Consider the following 13554-nt stretch of genomic DNA (forward strand, 5'->3'; position numbering starts at 1 on the left):
GCTGGGGGCTGAAATAGCCTGGAAGGGAGCTAAAATCCTCCTTGGGGAGCTGCTCATGGCAGCTGAGGGAACACAAGCTCCTTATGTAAAGCTGCTTTAATATTTATGGTAATATCAGAGGCAGTGGATTACCTCATCCATCTTTGTTGCACTTCTTGGGCATGGGGAAAAGCTTAGTCACTACTCTGCCGTCCTTCTCCTGGGTGCTTGCTTGGCATCTCCCTGCCTTTAACACATTTGTTCCCCCAGTAGCTCAGAAAAATGAGAAATGCTGGTTTTACCCATTGGAAATTGGGAGTTGAAGCACTGGGAATGCTGCACAGTTGAAGGAGGGGACTGGGCACAAATCCTTCCAGCCCGGACAGATCATTCCACATGTGGCAGAGGGGACAGGCACAGATCCCTGAGGTCACTTCCCAAAGACAGCGTGGTCCAAGCTGCATTCCTTGGGGGTTAGATGAGAAGGTGGAGGAGAATGGCATGGTGAGAGTGCTGGGAAAGGATCCCCCCAAGCTCCCTGGAGCTCCCTGTGCCAGAGCCACCTTTGGTGCCAGCTGCTGTTTCCTTAGGGAGAGCTAGGGTCGGTCTGTCCTGTGCCCAGGAGGATGACTGTCTTTCTTCCAGACAGGCAGGAATGACGAAGAAAGGAAGAGGAGATTAGGGGATGAAGAGAGGATTTGAAGATAAGGTGTTTCCTGCCATCTCTGTCTCTCTCTGCACAGCATTGTTCCAGGACAGATGTGGTCAGTAGCTATTTCCAAGGTGGATGTTTCCAACTGCAGGACACCTGGAGTATGGAGATGGACCTTTGTTGCAGGATAAATCCTGATACATAACCCCACTGTGTTGTTAAATCCTTCCTTGCTGCCAGTTTCAGTGGGGCAGTCAAGGACCTGATGGAAATGTGCTGCTTTTCATAACAGAGGGAAGAACCCTATGGATGAGCTTCCCACTGCACCCCAGACCCACACCCTGGAGCAGCTCCTCGGCCTTGCAAAGTGACTGACTTTTCCTTCCAAATGGAAGCAGTAGGGGAGGATGAGAGGATTTGGAGATGGGATGGGGCTGATCCCTGCAGTGGGAAGGGGCCATCCTGATGGAGCTGTGCTGTGGCACAGCTTAGCAGTGACTCATCCGCTGCCTTTGGTGCAGGATTGATGCAGCTTTCATCTGTGCACGCGGGAGACAGATGAATAGATGTGTTTGGTGATTTGCTGGGATTTGAGGCAGGAAAAGTGCCCTTCAGGGAGCCAAGGGAAGCAGTTCCTGTTGCTCCAGTGGAGGGCAGCTTGTTGCGCTCGGTGAGTCCGACTGCACTGACCTTGAGAGCATCCCAGGGGAGCTGTGGCGTTTGTGTGCCAATCTTTGCAGCAGCAGCAACTTGGAAGGCTTTCCTTTTCCTTTTTTCTCCTTTATCATCCCTGGTTTTATTATGCCAGCTCCCACTTCCCAGCCTGGGAAAGAGCTGGTTAGCTGCTGGCAATGAGAACCTTCCTGAAAGGGCACTGATTGTTAAACAGAAATAGTATGGAGCAGGGAAAAGGGAGGGAATGAAGCCTGTCTCCCACAAAATCTTATTCCCTAGTGCTGCTGCCTGTGTAGGAGGCAGAGAAGGAGCTGGAAAGGGGGAGGAATGGGTAGACAGGCAGAGACAGCAGCTGACAAGAGAGAATGAAGGAAAAAAAAGATGTGAGGAGCTATAAAGAAGAAAGCAAAGGTAGGAAAATGTGTCATTAGAGAAAAACTTGTTTTTTCTGATGGAATGAGGGAGGAGGAGGAAACAAAGGAAAGGGAGGCGGGGGACCCTCATATGCAGGGTTAGTTTTTGGAAATGAGGGAAGCACCTCTTTCTTTAGCCTGGGGGAGACAGAGGTGCTTAAAGATGAACCCATGGTCATGCCCTTGGAAGTAGAGGATGGAGAGATGATCCCCTAGGTAGGGAGCTAAGAGCACAGAAAAGAGGGTTAAGAACTGGGATGGAAGAGGATATGCTGCTAAGAGTACCCAGGAGCCAGAGGAGGAGCCAGGCCAGAGGGTCTGCAGAGGTGCTGGGCAATCCTGTGGCTACTTGCAGTGATGGAAAAGCACAGACAAAAGCCCTTTTATGTGGGCACTTAAGAACTGCCAATATTGATTTTTGGCTTAGTTTGGTTTCTGCATCTTTTAAAACCTTTTCTAAGCTACACAAGGGGTTTGTGTTGCTTTTAGTGGAAATGCACTTAGAATCAGGAAATTCTGTTTGTGGCAATGCAGGGCATGGTGGTAGGACAAAGTTCCATGGCCTAGCACGGGCTCCAAGCAAAAACAGCTTTCCTGTTCCCAGGAATCTGGTTCAGTGAGGGGTGTGAATAAAGACTAAGGTGCCTAGGCTTGCAGGGTCCCCATTTTTCAGCAAAAAGGTGAGTTCCCCCTCTCTGATTTACCTCACAATCTCCATAGGCTGGACATGATTTTCCTAGGGAAAGAGCAGAAGTTTAATGCTTGTAGGTCCATGTGCTGTAACCACACAAATATCAGAGTGAGTGGCCCAGTTAACTGATATCAAAGTGATAAAGAAGGTAAATTAATATTTATGCCACGATTAATCTGACTCTTCCTGCTTTAACTTCTGAGGCCACTTTAGTTGTGGGCTCCACTTACTATTTCTTTGTGTCTCATTGTACCAGATTGAAAAAAGAAGGATAAATTGGTCCCAAACCAGAGGAGCAGAGTCCTGGAAGTGACTGTGTGCAGCCTCATCCCTGGATTTATGTAGGACTTGTGCTGACAGAGCAGTATGGATGCTCTCTGGAAGCATAAGAAAAGGTGAGGCAGGTGATATCTACAGAAATATTACAGAATGAGCAATGAGAGGAAAATATTCTTGTACTTGGCAGGTCCTTGTTTCCTTCCCAATCCACAGCAAGGTCTGAAGATGGTGAGCATCTGGGGTGGTGTTTGTGTGGTACAGGATGCCCAAGTGTCTGATGCACACTCAGCAAACACGCTGGGCTTTCCAAAAGGGTTTAGTATCCCAAATTAGGGAATGCAAGCACTGTCCACCTGCAGTCAATAGAAATATGGGGTTTTATGGTCACCAGGCCTAGTGCAGCGTGAGGAGCTGGACTGGAAGATCCTTGTGGGTCCCAACTTAGGATATTCTGTGAGAGCTATGGAATTCCATGATTTCGGTGCTGCAGTTCCCTCAGTCTGCTCCAGCTGACTGGCACTGGCACAGCTGGTGGCCACCAAGCAATGGCTGGCAAGGGAGACCAGGAGAGGGAGGCGTTTCCATCTTATATTTAGGAGCCATAAGGTGTTGCTCAGCTTTGCTCTAGTCCCAAACCTGTAATTTCTGTGGGATTTCCTCCATTCCTGCCTGAACAGAGATGAAAGCCCCACATCTGTCAGCCTCTTTTCCAGCAGAGTCAGCAGCACAGATCATTGCTGCAGTTGTGGGACTTTGTTCCTGTCATTAGAGGAATGATCTGCTCTCTGAGCTGCTGTGGGAGGAACCTTTGCTGGCTGAGGTTTTTGAGGAGCCTCTTCAGTTCTCAATCCAGACAATGAGCTCTGATTTCACTTAGCAGGCAGAAAGTTCCCGGCAGGCTCCGGGCAGCCCTGAAGGTCAGCAGGGAGCCAGCAAAGCCGGCGGCTCGGATCCGACGCTGCCTCCTGGTTCCTCTTTATTTCCTGAGCTTGGAGCTGATGTGGTGCTGAACTGCCAGAGCCTGGTGGCAAAATGCCCAGTGCATTGTCTTCTCCTCCCATCACATGGAAGTGCAGCCACAGGAGCTCCATCCTCAGCTCACTCTGCCCTGCCAGGTTTGCGGGGTGAGGTTGTTGCAGTAGTTTTACATCCCCTCAAAGCCCGCTTTGTCCCTTTGCTGAATTCCCATGGTGCAGCCTTGCTGTTCACTGCTTCCACCAGTTTCCTGGGCAAGATAGCCCCAGCTGATCACCAGCATCCCGTTTGGCTTCATGGGCAAGTCCAGCAAACCCTGAAAGGAGATGACAGGAAGGAGATGTCTTTGTCACTACGAGATCCAGCTCTGTAGGAAATCTGTGCAGTCAATTCTCTGTTTTGCACCAGCTGAGGATCTGGCACTTTGTTTTGCTGGTGCTCCACCAAAATGCTGGCAGGAATAATCCTTTTATCTCTGATACCTGTGAGAACTGAGGAACTAATCCTAGTTTTCCTGCAGTATCCATCTGGAGGGAGACTATCACACAAGATCACATAACCACTTCCTAAATGGACCTTGGGATAGTGCTGCAAAAGAAATGGTGGAGAGAGGCAGGGAGGATCTATCCATCTCTTTTCCCATGGAACAAAGTGTTCTCTCCTTACCATAAGGAACTGAGAAGGTGAACAAAGGCAAAGTAAGGTTTATTTGGTTGGATGAGTTTGTGATTCCTAACAAGTGGCCTCACACACACAGCCAGGATGGACTTGGACTGTGGATGCCCAGATGTGGCAGCCACAGATGACAGTCAGTCCAACTTGATGTTCCTGTTCAATATTAGGGAAAAATCCTTCCCTGTGAGGGTGCTGAGGCCCTGGCACACATTGACCAGAGAAGCTGTGGCTGCCCCATCCCTGAGGTGTCCAAGGCCAGGCTGTACAGGGCTCTGATCCAGTGGAAGGTGTCCCTACCTGTGGCATGATCAAGGTGAGTTTTAAGGTCCCTTCCAACCCAGGCCATTCTCTGGTTCTGTGATTGTTACAGGCACAGAGCCTGTAGTAAATGCTTTAGAGTTCACAGTTCTGAAAGAAGGAGCCAGCAGCTTTCCAATCTTCCTTTCTGTTCTCCTCCATCACCTCCAGGCAGAGCAACACTGGCTTGCTCTGCCCTGTCACTCACCTCTCCTTGCTCTGCTTCCCCCTCCAGGTGCTGTACCATGTCCAGGTAGGACACTGCCAGCTTAACAAGCATCCCAAGACCAGCGCTCCCGGGTCCTGAGCTCAGGTGGCTCCTCTGCTTCCTGCAGCAGCCAGGCAAGGGAGAAGAGCTGGGATAGCTCCGCGTATCCAGTCGCTGCCCACAGCACCCCTAAGGATGGATTCCAAAGGCAACGTCCGAAGCGGAAACAAACCCGACGCCAAGGCCGCCAGCTCCGGGAAGCCTGAAAAACCCAACCCTGGGCCTGCCACGAATGCAGACAAGAAGGAGGCCCCCAAAGAGCAGCCTGCTCCTGCCACGGCCACCAAGAAGGCCGGAGGTGACGCCGCCATCGCCAACAACCACAGCAACCTGAAACCCAGCCCTGCTGCCACGGAGACGCAGGAGGCCAGCGGCCAGTCCCCTGACTCTGACCACAAGGGAAACAGCTCCGAGGAGTCACCGGGCAGCTTCTTCGACAACATGAAGCCCTTGATCATCGTCGGAGGAGTGGCGGTGGCTGCGCTGGCTGTGATTGTGGGAGTGGCATTCCTAGCCCGGAAAAAATGAAGACCGAGACGGGGTGGGATATGAGAAACCCAGCCCAGCTGTACAGCTCCTTTTGAGACAAATGCATGCAGAGAAATTCTATACATAGCTATATATAGAGAGAGTGAGCTAGATAGGTCAATAACAAACACCAACTGCAACTCCAGGGTCTTGTTCAAGATAACTGTGCCAGTCTGACCCGCTGTGGGTAACTCCATGCACTCAGTGTGTTCTTTCATGTAATATATCTGGGCTTATACCGCTGTGTATAGATTACAGCTTCTCCTGATCCGTGTAAATGACGGTGTCCCCTCCCCTCCCCTGCTGTCCTCCCTGGGAGACACCCCCCCGCCCCCTTCCCCCTTGCAGTCCCGTTTTCAAGTCCGAAGTGTTCTACGTCCCATTCGGAGTCCCAGTTTGTGTTTTGGTTTCTGTTTGGTTCTGTTTTAACTTGGGCTATGGTAAAGAAGATGGAAGGAGAGTGCTAAGGCCCGGCTCGCTGTGCTGGGGGTGTTTTTCCAGCCCGCCTGGGACAAGGGAAGTGCAGGGGCAGTGGCAGGAAAGAGGCAGCTCCCTGATCCAGCAGCCACTGGCGATCCCTAATGGGTGTCTGTGCATCTGCTCGTCATCCCGCCTTGGAACACCTGCCTGGGAAGTGCTCCAGAGGAACCAGGGCTGCTGCAGGTGGGGTCTGCAGCGTGGCAGAGCCGAGTGTGAGCCTGGGATGTCACTTCAGGTCACTCTTCTGGCTGAGCTGCCAGCGGGACAGTGACCAGAGGGGCTGTGCTGTGGCCTGGAGAAGCCCCATTGTGGCCTTCGGGATCCCAGGGTTCGCCAGGGTCACATGAGGCGGCATTTGGGATAGAGAGACTTTGTTTTGGATCTAGTATTTCCTGAAATTAGGCTGGGCTTTGCAGGGTGCTGTGGCCTCAGTCCAAGCTCCCTGGAGGTTGGCTGGACTATTTGTGTTCATTTTTTGGGCTTTGGATAAGGCCTTTCACTGGATTTTTTCCCCTCACTGAAGGCTGTGGTCTCAGCACATGGAAAGACAGGAAAAGGGGGAGACATGAGCTGATATTAGGGGCAGAGAGGGCCTGGGACCCCATGAGAGTGACACTGACCTACCTGCTTTATACCAGGGAAACCCCTGTCAAAGGCACTGGAATCTGTCCTGGGTGGATTTCTTACCTCCCTCTTGTGACAGTAGCAGGGATTTGTAACTCGTCCACACTTTGGAAATGGAAACAAATTCCCTGCCCTCGGGATCAGCTTGATTTCATGGGTGAGTACCTTGGCTCTAAAGCCAGACGTTGTGAGGGGGAGGAGAGAGGGTGTTTAGTGCTTTGGCCAATGCTCGGCACTAAACAACAAGAGGTGAGGACATCTGCCTCTGAAAGCTTCCATTAGGCTTCTCTTGGCTGCTGCAAAATAGTGTTGTAAAAACCCCTTACATTTTGGGTTTAAATTGGGTCAGAGGTTAGGTGAGGCCCAATGGGAGCTTGTCAGCAGCCACAGCCCATGGGCAGGGGCAAGAGTGATGATTAGAAAGAGGCTGTGACACAGTGGATAAGTTCTGTTACAGAGCCCCTTGTGCACCTTTAACTGGGATGGATGGATGGATGGATGGATGGATGGATGGATGGATGGATGGATGGATGGATGAATGAATTCAGGGGCTGCAGGGATAGAGGGAGGTGTACATTCCTCAGGTGCTGCCTATGCAGTGTCTGCCTCTGGCACTGTCCCTGGATGGGACAGTGGGAGGGGATATAACCTGACCTGGCAATTCTTCTCTTGGATATGTCTGTCTTATTTACCTCCAAATCTGACCTGCTGAATGCACATGGTCTTGGAATCTATGGCTATTCCTATGGTGAGCTCAGAAAATATTCCCAAAGGTGTATGGCCTCTGGGAATATCAGACACCATGTCCTGGTGCAGTTGGAGGTTGATGCCTCCACTTTTGCCAGCACAGAGACTGGAGCAGGCATGTTGGGCTCCCAGGAGTTTTGGGAAGAAGGGCTACAGCTCCAGGTGAGATCCTGGTAGCCTAAAGCACTCCTGGCATGAGCTGTGGATGTGTCTCCCAGAAGCAGTGTGTCACAGCCTGGGGAAGGGTTAGAAGCAGAAGGGTCCTCCTCTCCCCTCATATTTCTGCAGCACAACTTTGCAGGGAAATTTTCACTGGGAATTTTGCTTACGTTGCTCAGAAGGAAGGGAAATCACCCCCCTCCTGCTCTGGTTCACGTTTTGCCAAGTAGGGTGGTGATTTTCAGACAGTGACTTCTGTTTTCAAGACATGTTTCTACCTTTCCTGTCCCCTCCCTCCCTCTCAGCTCTGGCCTAGGATTGTTTTTAGCAGTGTGTGACATTAGGCACAGCATCTATCTATTCTGCCCTGACCAGCATAGATAGATAGATTGGAGGAGGAAAGTGAAGCACCTACTTCACTCAAGTCTCCAGTTTTACTTTCTAGAATGTTTTTATTTTCCTTGTCTTCACCTTTGGCAACAGAGGAGGGGAAAAACAGTTCTCAGCCAATGGCCTTAACCTTTTTTCCATCTCCAAATCCTGCCTGCCCTTAGAGCACTCGGATGCAAGGCCACCAATTTCATCCAGAAACACCACAGAGGTGGTGATAGGGCTGCTCATTGGAGCATGTCGCTCATTCAAGCCCTCCCTGCACTGGCAAACCTGGTATGTCTTATTTGTAAGGGATTTTTGAACATGATCTGTCCTGTTCCCAAGGGATTCTCCACTTAACAGTCTGCTGTCCAGGTTCAGCACCTGGAACCCACCTCTTTGGCAGTTTGGTTTGGAAAACACCCGTCTGTGTCTGTGTGTGTGTGCCTTGAAGCACATCCTGCGTGCGTATGTCTACAAACCTTTGTGTTGTATTGCTGCAGTCGGGGAGGGGGAGAGAATCCAAGCTGGAGATGCCCCTTCCTTTGTTCCCTCCATTCCCACCAAGTGTCCGTGATGTCTTTTCTGTGCCATTCCCACCACGCCATGCAGCTCCTGAATTCCTTTCCGGTCCTGGTTTCTCCTCAGTGCAAAGAATGTCTGGCTGGTGAAGTGCTGAGTGTGTGGTGTGCTCCCACCCTGGGTAGTCATGTGAGCTCTTTGCTTTAAAATGAGGCACTTTTAGACTATCCTGCACCGTGCTGTAGCGCTTTTCCAAGCGCGGGTCTAGAGCTGAGCCGGGCAGATCCAGCGTAGACGCCACAGCGCGCCGCAGCCCTGACTTGCAAACACCTCCTGTCCTGCCTTAACTGTGCCAGGCTGTGCAGTGCTTTTGTTCTGAGCCAAAAAATGTCCAGCGAGCACCAGGCCGAGGGAGCAAATCCCCCTCTCTCAGCCCCAAATCTGTCGAAGCAGAAGGCTTAAATGACTGACCTCGCTGTGCTAAATAAATAGTTGTCTTTTTCTCGTACTGAGCACACGCCGTTATTTGCTTGATGTCCTTCTTTGTGTGATTTTTGTGGTATGAAGTCCTTCCAGTGACATCTCCGTGGGGAGAGTGAATTAACACTTAAAACTAGTTAGAGTCTGTGCTTGGGGTTTGACGAGATCTAGATTGCTAGTTTACTCTTTTGGTCAAGTTGATAAATTAAATATTGGCAAAACTGGTTTCAGACCTTTCAGCTTGTCACCAAAACTCTCAATTGAATCATTGCACCTGATCTCAATCTCTTTTTAGGGAACCGTAAATTTTAGTTGAATATAAAGATGTCATTTTGCTGTCTTGGACAACTCAGTAGAAGGTTTTTGCTGCTTCTATTTTAAGAAAGATGAAATGGATTATGCTTCTGCTTCCTCTTCCTACTGATTTAATACCCTGTAGATAAGTCCTGTTATTCCTAACAGTGCTGCAGCAGGATGAAAACAAATCTGGCAGCCAGGGGATAATGCAGCAGCATTTTTGGGAGGGTAAGAACACATTCCTGCAGGTGCTGTTTGTCTGGGACTCACTCACAGCACTCAACAGTCACTTGCCCTGAAGCATTTCTTAGTTCCTTCAGGCTGGGTGATAAATTAAACATCCATTTGTGTCTCTTATGGACTAAAGTTTGAAGGTCGATCCATAGAATACTGAAAACAAGGGGAATTTTTCCATTGGCTTCACCATGCTCTGGCCGCTGAGTTCTTGTTGGCACCAGGGATATGATCACAGGTCATCATAAAATCATCTCAATTACACATTTATTTTTAAATTGACACCAACGTTCTTTAGGCTGAGCATAAGGGAAGTTTCTTCTCCAAGGCAGCCCTGCCTGGGATTGAGATCCTGCATCGGGATTTTTGTATGAACAACAGCAGTGCAACCAAAATCCCCTGGAGCTGGTGAGAGATGATTTATGCCTTAAAATATTCCCTACTTTTCCTGGAAATGCTACTGGGTTTTAGAATTTAGCAGCCTTCTAACTGTTCTTAGAATTGGTTGAAAATAACAGTGCCAAAGATTGGAAAAAAAAAAAAGATTTTTTGAGAAATGAACCAAAAAAGGAAGGCAATGAAAAAATATGTTTGAAAGGTGAAATTCTTGGAATTTCAATCAGCTCCACGGAAAGCTTCAAGTCGGTGAAGCTTTTGAGAGGGTGCAAGAAACAGAGCAGAGAAGTGAAGAGAAAAAGCACTCTTTAATAATCTTAATAGCTTTGGTAAGGACATGCTGACTTTTATATCCTCTTCCCCCCTTTTATTTTTCCCTCAGAAAAAGGCAAAAATGATGAGCTCTGGTGCCATGCAAATTAACCTCTGCTAATTGCCTTTCCCAGATGAATTCCTGCTGGCTCTGTGCAATGTTAAAGGGTTAGAAAAATACCTGAAGTTTTCTACAAGCAATTTTGCATGAGTAAGGGGAACTGACAGAACTTTAGGAGGGACTTTGTTCCCTTTCCACATGCTTTTCTACGACAAGGACTGCAAATGCAGCCTGCTCGCACTTCCATCCTCCTGGTCCATCCTTTATGCTGGAGCAGGAATGCTGATTCCCTTCCCAGGCCTTGCTGTCATTCCCTTCACCACGAAGCTGGGTGAGGTTCGTAGAGGCAGGAAGCAGCATCACATCATATTCATAAGCTGGCTGCAGTTCTGTTGCACAGGTTGGGCATTTCCTACCAAGAAGAGGAATTGGCTTTGATCTGGAGCATAACAGTTCTGTATTCCAGTAAATTCTCGCTGTGGGACATTGGAATTGGGAATATTTCCTGCTATTTACACTGGAGGTATTTGATCCTTTACTCTTCTGGGGAGAAATCTGCTAATGCTGAGGATCTATTGGCACATTTTGGGTCTTACGAGTGACACTTGACTGACAGCCCCAAAAAGCCTTGGAGTTTATGATTGCTTTTCCCTCTACTTTTTGAGACCATGAGTCCAGCCCTGTAAGCTGCTTTCCTTTTAAATTCCATAATTCCTGGGATGTCTGTTCACACCAAATCTTCAGCTACTATTAACTACTTCCATTGGTTTCTGATCTGACTCCTTGCTCGTTCTTTCCTCCTTCTTTGGCCACTGCACTGTATCCTCTTTCCCTAATTTCTTCCTAGGCAGCTCTACAGATGTGGCCTCTCCATAGCCCAAGGCTGGACAGATTTTGGGTTGGCTAAGGCGGGTTTTGGGTGGTCCCTCAAAAATACAGGCAGTGCTGGTCCCCCCAGACTGTGTGTCACAGGGAATGTGTGAAGCCTTGCTCTGCCCTCACATTTGAGGGTCTAAGTCTGCAAGAGGCTGAGTGCTCATCTGCCACAGGATTTGTCATGGATGACAAATCCCCAGGAAGGTCCTGTTCTTTTCCTTCCCTGTCAGTCAGGTGTGAGGTGTTCTGGCTGCTTGAGAGGGGCGGACATGGTGTGAGCACACACTGCACTTGGCTGCAACCAGTGCTCCCTCATTCCTCTGGTGCACCAAAAACAGAGGGAAAAGAGAAGTTTTGAAGTTGACATGTACTTCTGCTGCCCTGGAAGGATCAGCTGTTGTGCCAGGGGTGAGGGTGCAGGAAGTGCAAGGATTGTCGCATCTGAATGAGCTGATCAGGTGTCACTGTGCAATAGAGAACTGTGGGATTCCGGGCCTCTAAAATTCATGTTTCATTCAACTGACCATAATAGGCCTCAAAATCCTGTGAGAGATCTTTTGGCTTTTCCAGTTCATGAGTTTGGATCTACCTTGTGCTACAGCTCTGCTTCCTCCTCTGGACAGTGTGTGCTTGGATATGCAGTACTCTGGGACTCGTGCCCTCTACTCTTTGATGCTCTTCAAATTAAATAGATTTTTTTTTTTTTCTGAAAAGCATAACTTGGTTAAATAGGCTTTGGACTGGCTGTTCATGTTTCTCTTCTGGTTGTTCCCAGCTTGCAATTCTCAAACAGTTCCATCAACTTTCCATTTCTCAGTCCCAGCACAGCATCCCAAGCATGAACGTACAGGTTCTTTCTGTCTGTGTGATGATGCTGCAGCACCAAAGCTCCCACCGGGACAAGAGGAATCTTTAAAAACACCTTTCCAACAATCAAGTCCCTGCATCGTATCCCTGGTTTTGCCACGGCCGCTTCAAGCAGCCAAGCTTCAGGGGCAAGCTGATGAGAACAAGGGTGCCACACAATTTTATTTGGTTAAAAACCAACCAACCAACAAGTGAATAATTTGGCTTTACTGAGTTTTGAGCAGCCCTTCATAACCCTGGTGCCTTTTCCCAGGACTGTTTCAACTGAAGCCTTTAAAAGTCAAACTTTCATCTCCCCAGGAAACCAATTCTCTTCCAGTGGTTGGTGCAAGTTGGCTATAAGTTTGTGGAGGAGCTAAAATTGTAGGAAGGGAACTCGAAGGTCAGATTACAGGGGATTTTTATTTTGTTTTCAGTTTGTTTGGATTTTGTTACTTCTCCAGGGACTGATCCAAAGCCCTTGGAAGTCAGACTGAAATGCCTGCTGTTCCTTTGGAAGCCTCAGGCACCTTTCCAACAACATCGGTGGGTTTTGAGTCAGCTCCTGAGTGTGCTTTCCAAATGATAGGAATTTTCCAAGTGAAACCTTGATTTCTTCCCTGTACAACCAGACCTGCTTGTCACTTACACATCTTTACCTGTGTTCAACATACAGGTTTGGGATTTTTTTTTTTTTTTTTTTTGCTCTCAGAAACAATATGCTGCTAGACACATTTCCTGGAGGGAAATGGACACCTACCTACACACAAAGCTATCCAGCTAATTTATACCTTGTTGAATTTATAATCTTGTCTATGCTTCTATGGACACTTTGTATGGGCTGCAGCTCAAATCCTAAAATAGTCAAGAATTTTTTCCTTTCCCATATAGTATTCTATTTACTTTGACTTTGAAAACAAAAAAAGCGTATAAATGCAATAATGCAGGTAGACTAGAAATACTAGATTGAAAATTTAAAGTAGTTTAGCTTGTCCCATTGTGACTGACAGTGTTGTATGACACCCAACGCTGTACCCTGACATTTTCCAGGCTTTCTCCGTAGCTGAATCTAGTATTAGCTTTGGAAACCCATTGTGTGAGTGGTGGGTGGATGGGTCGGAATCGTGTGCTCTCTACACACTGTATGTTACATCACAAGCTGTATGGCCACTCCATATGCTGTGAAACTGTAAATGATTCCCAAATACACCTGTAACTCTTACCAGGATTGTGAGAAATAAACTATATATAGATATATATACACACACATAGAGAGATTGTATAATTCCTCCCGTGAACATCTTCGTGTACCTGGGGGTGTAAGTGGAACCTGCTGTGCTCCCTCTGGAGGTTGTCCCCAGGAAGCTGTGGCTGCCTCATCCCTGGACACGTCCAAGGTCAGGGTGGATGGGGCTTGGAGCAACTTGGGATAGTGGAAGGTGTCCCTGCCCATGGCAAGGGGTGGAACGAGGTGAGCTTTAAGTCTCCCTTTCAACCCAAACCATTCTATGATTCCTGGATTCTATGTCTGTGTTTCCTGAAGGCTCAATGTTTTCTAGGATTAGTGATCCTACTGAGAACTGTGAGAAAAGGCAGTTCCTTCCCCAGATAAACTCCAGCCTGCCCAGGGAAAGCAGGCAGAGGATGATTATTGTTATTCCCAGATAGGAACTAAATTGAACCGTAGATTTACTCAGAGACACAGGGGAAACATTT

The 13554-nt window shown here is 48.4% G+C and overlaps 1 protein-coding gene across 1 annotated transcript; it reads left to right on the forward strand.

Annotated features, from left to right (window-relative positions):
- The first annotated feature begins 5039 nt into the window (after positions 1-5039).
- CEND1 (cell cycle exit and neuronal differentiation 1) lies at positions 5040-5432 on the forward strand. Its single transcript, XM_062494631.1, has one exon. It carries the CDS (start codon positions 5040-5042, stop codon positions 5430-5432), a length of 393 nt encoding a protein of 130 aa, XP_062350615.1.
- Positions 5433-13554: the final 8122 nt, after the last annotated feature.

The sequence above is a fragment of the Cinclus cinclus genome, chromosome 6 (genome assembly GCF_963662255.1).
Source record: "Cinclus cinclus chromosome 6, bCinCin1.1, whole genome shotgun sequence".
Classification (NCBI taxonomy): domain Eukaryota; kingdom Metazoa; phylum Chordata; class Aves; order Passeriformes; family Cinclidae; genus Cinclus; species Cinclus cinclus.